This window comes from Gavialis gangeticus, unplaced genomic scaffold (assembly GCF_001723915.1).
Source record: "Gavialis gangeticus isolate Ggan-Ray unplaced genomic scaffold, GavGan_comp1, whole genome shotgun sequence".
Lineage (NCBI taxonomy): Eukaryota > Metazoa > Chordata > Crocodylia > Gavialidae > Gavialis > Gavialis gangeticus.
Genome location: NW_017728975.1, coordinates 712,373 through 719,331, shown reverse-complemented (window position 1 = coordinate 719,331; position 6,959 = coordinate 712,373). Strand labels below are relative to the sequence as shown.

Here is a 6,959-nt window from a genome sequence, read left to right as displayed (position 1 = left end):
TGTCTTGCAAGGGCCCCACGTTGCCCGGTACCTTCTTTTTGCCCCCTATGTATTTAAAAAAGGACTTCTTGTTGTCTTTGATCTGAGTAGCTAGTCCCATTTCCATCTCCACCTTGGCCTTCCTGACTGCCCCCCTGCATCCCCGAGCAACCGCAGTATAGTCCTCTCTGGTGATAGCCCCTCCCTTCCATTGGGTGTTTGCCTCCCTTTTAGCTCAGAGACATTCCTGGATGCTTTTCTTGAGCCATGGGGGCTTTTGCACCCTCGTGCCCCTTTTGATCTGAGTTGAGATTACCTCCCTTTGGGCCTGGAGGATCGTATCCTTAACAAGCGACCACTCTTCTTGGACACCCAACTCCCCTCCCCTCTGGGACCTCAGTGCCTCCCCGACTATTCTCCTTAGCTCATTGAAGTCCACTTTCCTGAAGTCTAGGGCTGTTGCCTTGCTGCAGGCCTTTGCCACCTTGCACTGGATGGTGAATTCCAGCAGGCAATGATTGCTGTCGCTCCGGTGGTTGAGCACCCGCATCCCCCTCACCAGGTTGTCGCCCGTGGCCGGCACCAGGTCCAACAAGGCGTCTCCCCTGGTGGGGCTGTGCACCTCCTGGGTTAGATGGAAGTCCTGCATTTTGGCTAGGAACCGACGTGAGCAGTCAGACCTTGCTGACTGCTCTTCCCAGCAGATGTCTGGAAAGTTCAGGTCACCCATGATGACCACATCTTTTGACCTAACTACCTCCGTGAGCTGACTTAAGAATTCCCAGTCTAGCTCTTCCTCTTGGTCGCGTGGTCTGTAGTAGACCCCCACCGTTAAGTCCTTTTCCCCTCAACTGCCTTGTATTCTAACCCAGAGCACTTCAGTGTGCCCCTCCTCTGACCCAGTGCTACCTGACGACTATGTATATTTCTCCTTGGTGTAGAGCGCCACACCCCTATCTTTCCTCCCTGTCTTCTCCCTCCTGTACAGCCTATAGCCCTTGATATTCACTGCCCAGTCATGCATTGGGTCCCACCACTTTTCTGTGAGCCCCACTATGTCTGAAATGCTCCTTTCCTGTGGGATTACCATAGTATTAATTATGAAGGAAGGAAATTTAAGGATTTAAGGAAGAAGGAAATTCATGTTCATCTCTTGTCATAAAATACACAGAGAAAAAGCTGAAACAAATGCACGGTTTCTGGTGCAGTTTGGATGTGTGATAAACACAAACATACAATTCTAGATAATTAATCATTGATCTGAGCTGAGGACATATGCTGTCAGTTATCAGAGCTCAGTTCAGAAGCATGTTGGCAAAAGATGAAGGTGGTGATAAAGGAAAACAAGCATATCACAAAAACAAAAAACATGTCTTACTGGTAATGCTGATCGTGTGTGCAGACATGCTTTATGAACTAAAGTTCATAATTAATGTGTCTGGTGCAGTTTTTATAAATGAGAGAGAGAGAACAATCAGCCAGGGTGAGGATAAAACAACTTCTGCTGATATTTGTTAGTGTCTTGTCCATCTAGGAGGCGGTAAATATTTGCGTGGTGGAAGAATAAGCTCAGCACCTAGAAATGTGCTCATTCATTATGAAACAGTGTGATGGGCTATTATTGCTTGCCATTTTGCCTCCTGAAAGAGCAATGAAGAGTAATGGATCTGTAAAAGATGGCATTCAATATTTTTGATTTTTCATATACTGAAATATTTTATTAGCACTGCAACATATTGTTTCTTCTGACTTAACTTAAAAACTGTTGTAAATAAGCATTTATTTATAAAATATTAGCTTATGTGCTCAAATTAACTTTAGAAGAGGTCCAAAAGATTATCTCTTTCCAAAACCATGTGGTTATTAGATCTTTACGTTGCCCTTTTCCTCAAGACATCACTCAGATTTTCTGCCTGGTGACAGCCTGACAAATTATTCCAAATAATGAAAATGCTGTCTACTGCCATAGAGGAGACTTGACACTCTATTGAAATCAACAGCAAAATTCCGACTGATTTCAATAGTCAAGATTTCAGTCAATGTCTCTTGTTTGAAAATGGTAGTGTACAGATTACTGCATTCAGGGATCTTTTATGAAGATGGCCACCACCCAAAATTCCTGGCCAGAGAGATGGCTGCTTCAATAGAGACCCAGCTTCCAAAGCAGGAAGAATTGCATTTCCACAAAGATGCAGAGGATTTTCCAGAAAAGAAATTATCCACATGCTGTATTGTCACCAGCCATAACAATTCTAATTAGCATGTAGTTGTGTCTAGTCTCAATTTGTTGCTTCCATCTATCATTAAGGAACAGACATTTGTAAATGGACCATTTATAGAATCCCCTTGGCAAATTCTGACTTCAGAAGATTCCTCTGCATAGGCAAATACTGAATATACTAAGCTAATTAACTTTTAGATTTGTGGCAGGGATCATCATTAGAGTCTACACCATGTTCTGGTCAGGCTTCTAGAATTGCACAAAGGATATAGGAGAAAGTCTTTGTTCTGGTAACGGGCTCTTGTTATTATTCTTAAACTTTGGCTGAAGTTTTGTTTAGATTAGAAAGAGGTTAAGATTAGGCTGAATTTAACTAACAAACTGTCCCAACTTCAAAAAACTAAATAAAGGCAATAAAACTGTCTGTAGGAGAGTGAAAGTTGGGATTAGATGGTCTTCCTGAATGTGGTATTTTTTGTTGTGGTTTGTTGTTTTTTTACTATACCATGCTGCTGCTCTGCTACTGTGCTAATCTTTAAGCCATACAATCAAGCAGTTAGGATGGTAGAAGCTCAACATGAAGTGTTTGTACATTTTGGAATAAGGATCAGTGTACTAGAGTATATAAGACACCTGGAAGATTTTTATTTATGTTCCCATTAAAAAAAAAGTATAATGAATATGAGCTATCCCTGTTTGTGTGTGTTGTTCATGAAATGACCTGTTGATTGTCACACATTAATAATTTAATTTTTGTGTTTCAGGAGCTAAATTTAGAAAATATATTGGCCACTCAGCCCACGTAACTAATGTCCGGTGGTCACATGATTTTCAGTGGGTGTTAAGTACGGGAGGTGCTGATCACTCTGTTTTTCAATGGAGATTTATTCCAGAAGGTGTAACAAATGGAATCCTTGAAACTGCATCCCAAGGTAAAAGTACCACTTTCTAAATGTTTGTTGAGGTGTATTTCTTTAGTTATTTTTGTTCAGAAAAATGAGAGAAGGATGCAACACTGAAGAGTTGAAGGGGAAGATGTTCTTTTTTGTTATTAATGCCTGGAAAGCATCCAGCATGTTCAGGGTCTTTTTGTTTCACCTTTACACCAATAAAAATAATAGTCTGGATTGTTATCATTGGCTGATGATCAGCTACTATGTGTATCCACAGGGGCAGGACAGGAAATAATGAACTTGAATTGCAACATGGGAAATGTAAGTTAGGCCCCCTTTGAACGTTACAGCTATTGTGCAATTAACTGGTTAAATGCACAATTATGTGGAGATCAGCTACACATGATAAACGTTCAAACCAGCTATCAAGTTAGACCTTGAATATGTGTACTAACTTTATAACTGGCTGCTATGAAGCTTTCTTTTTTTTAGTTGCTGTTGCATGTGTAGCAGGATCTCCCCTAAGGCTGGGAGCCCCATGGCATGTAGCATGGCAGGAAATGCAATTGTGTGAATTGTGAATTAGATCCTGTCGTACCAAGAGAGGTTGTGGATTCTCCCTCATTGAAAGTTTTTAAATTCAGGTTAGACAAATGGTTGTCTGGCATGATTTCGACAGCGGTGATTTTGCTTTGAGCTAAAGGATTGGGCTAGATAGATAGCTACATGAGATCCCTTCCTTGTTTTTTTTTAATGCTTCTATGCTTTTTTATGCTTTTATCCCAAGCTAGGTCTACTGATGCAGGATGCAGATTATAAGCCAAGGAAGAGATCAATATTTTTTGTTTGTTTGTTTGTTTGTTTGTTTGTTTTGGGGAAGTTTTTTGAGGCACATTAAACCTTAAAAACAGAGTTTCACTAGATCAACATCAATTTTCTAACTAGATTTCTAAATTGCATGACCAAATCCTAATAGTGCATGAAAAGAGCATATACCTGTTTGTGTGTGCTGAAGTGCGAATATGGGCACATGTCCCCACATGAGGTTTGTGTGGTTTAGATGATTACAGTTGAAAAATTTACTTGTCATGTTCATTGCACCTGCAATATTCAGTAGAAACATGAAAAGTACATTATGGTAAATCCTGCTACTGAAAGTTGAATTCCCCTGCAGCAAAAGTATCTCATAGACTGCAGAAATTAATTATAAATATTTGATATAACAAATGCTTCAAACAAAGGGGGAGATCATGCTGCCCACAGAGTTTAAAGAACCCCTTGTAATTTTAGTGCATTCCCACAATCACAGTTATTTACAGGTATGGTGTAATTCCAGTGCAGTGAATTATATCAATAATTATTCAGGGTTTTTTGCAGCACTGACCTGGATATTGAAAAAAAGGAATTAATGCCTTTCTTTTTTTATATAACCAGAATATTTACCTAGTCAAAATAATTTTTGCAAACACTTAAAAGCTTCTGAAGGCTTTGCATTCATTGCCCTTAATCTCTAAGCTTTATGAAAATATCATATACTTTCTGAGAGATGGTAACTGCTACAGTGTATGTGATTTTTTTTAAACTCAGAGGGCAATATCGATTCACATAGTGAAGAATCAGATTCTGATTTGTCTGATGTGCCAGAGCTTGACTCAGATATCGAGCAAGAAGCTCAAATCAACTATGATCGCCAGGTGAGTCAAAATTAAAGTACAGTGATAGAAAACCAGCTATCTAATAATTTACTATAGTTTTTTGGTGAGTTGTATCAAAGAAGGCTGCAGTAAATTCATCAATCTGCTTTGAGAAAATTATTTTGGCAGCATTTATCCTGATTATACAACCAAATAAAAAAATGAAAGCAGAGTTCACTTTTTCTATAAATATTTAGGAAGGCTTTAAGAAATAGTATCTGTAAGTACAAAAATCAAGTTCTGGCAGATGTGTGCTTTGATTTAATAAAGAATATGCCCTAAAGAGGAAGGATGGTCTTGTGGTTATATGGATTTTATGAGTTGGTTACTGTTTCCAGCTCTGTCCTAGTCACAGACAAGACTCTTCAGTCCTGGGAGTCTCTCAAAACTTATTGGTAAAATGAGGATAATGAATTTTTTTTGTGTAAGTTCCTGCCTACTCAAAGCAGAATACTTTTCTTAGTGAATCTTAGTTTTTTTTGTGGCAGGTTCTCTTCTTATTCAGAAGGTAAATATCAAACTATTTTCATAGTATCTTTGCATGAAGTAAAACTAGGTTTGCAATAAGCACTTACTATGCTTAAGGGACTTCCACATGTTTAGTACTACTGTGTTTGTAAAATAATTACAAATTTTGTTTGTAAGAAGAACATAAGCCTAAATAAGATTCTTTTTCTTAATGGGTTGGTGTATTTTTTTGGCATTTAACTCTCTTATCTGATTTTAATCTTAAGTTTTATCTTTTTAAAATAAAGACCAAAGTAGCATATGCCTTGTCTCTGTATTATGCAATGTTTTAAATGGGTAGTTGCATCTAAAACACATTTCATTTTCATAGAAATGCATGGAATATTTTCTTCTAGAAATTAGTCCCGAGGTATCTATTTATGTGACAGACCCTCAGAATTTTAGAGCTACCAGCTGCCCCCTAGGCTAGGGACAGACATTACGCATAAACCAGTTTAAGTGATCAGAAACTGGTTTAAACCTGTAACAGAACAGATGTTCAGTGCACATAAACCAGTTTCAAAATGGCTGAAACCGATTTGCAATAAACCTGGTTGAATGTAGTATCAGACTTAACTGATTTGGCTCAAACCAGTTTATGCAATGTCTATCCCAGACCCCTTACTGGTTTAAAATAAGCCAGATACCCCCAGCATCCTGGCATGCTCTCTGGGCTGAGCAGGGCTGTCTGCTCCACAGCAGGACTGGCCCCTCCCCTCTGCTCCCTGGCTGGAGCTCTGGCAGAGACTTGCAGGCACAGCAGGGTCTTCCTGGCTTCTCCCTGCCCTACCCCTTCCTTGCTACTGAAGAAGGAAATCCTCCCTCCCATCTCCCACAGCAGAGACCCCAGCCCCAGGGACCCCAGGCATGTGGTATGCTAGCTAATGCAGGCGTGTGTGTCTCCAATTTCACTGGGACAGGCAGATAGAACAGTGACTGCTTAGGGCTATTTGGAGCTAATCAACTGGTCAGCTGGTAAGCTGTTTAACAAGAGTTTGAAGTAATGAAGAGAGGCTATTGTTTTGCTGATTGGGTGATGAACACTGTTATCAGCCCCCTGCTGGCTTGCTTGCCTGTCAGTTTGCTGCAGACAGTATAAAGAAGTGGGGAGGGAGATTGAAAAGCTCCATATCATCAACAGATGTATGCACTGCACCCTCCCCCCTTGCCTCAGTGTGCTAGCAAGAAGATGGGGTTCTGGACTTCAGCAAGGCCTTTGACACCATTTCCCACCCCATCCTCATTAAAAAACTAGGCGACTGTGGCATTGATGCCTACACAGTCAGATGGATTGCAGATTGGCAGAAGGTTCATACTCAGAGGGTGGTGGTGGATGGGTCATATTCGACCTCGGGGGGGAGGTGGGCAATGGAGTCCCCCAGGGCTCGGTCCTTGGCCCTGCGCTGTTCAATTTCTTTATCAGCAATTTGGACGACAGGGTGAAAAGCAACCTGTTTAAATTTGCTGGTGATGCCAAGATTTGGGGTGAGGTGAGCACGCTAGTAGGGAGGGAAAGACTGCAGCAAGACCTGGATAGGTTACAGGGGTGGGCTAACAAAAACAGATGTGTTTCAATACTGACAAGTGCAGAGTGCTGCACTTGGGCAGTAGGAACCAGCAGCACACTTATAAGATGAGAAACTCCCTTCTTGAGAGCACAGAGGC

The 6,959-nt window shown here is 40.7% G+C and overlaps 1 protein-coding gene across 3 annotated transcripts in view; it reads left to right on the top strand.

Annotated features, from left to right (window-relative positions):
- The window catches only part of EML6 (echinoderm microtubule associated protein like 6), a 404,089-nt gene that overhangs the window by 251,883 nt on the left and 145,247 nt on the right, over positions 1-6,959 (top strand). For all 3 annotated transcript variants that reach the window (XM_019508035.1, XM_019508018.1, XM_019508025.1), the window contains exons 11-12: positions 2,965-3,132; positions 4,681-4,787. In XM_019508035.1, the coding sequence (XP_019363580.1) occupies positions 2,965-3,132; positions 4,681-4,787 (275 nt within the window). The remainder of the gene's footprint in view (positions 1-2,964; positions 3,133-4,680; positions 4,788-6,959) is intronic.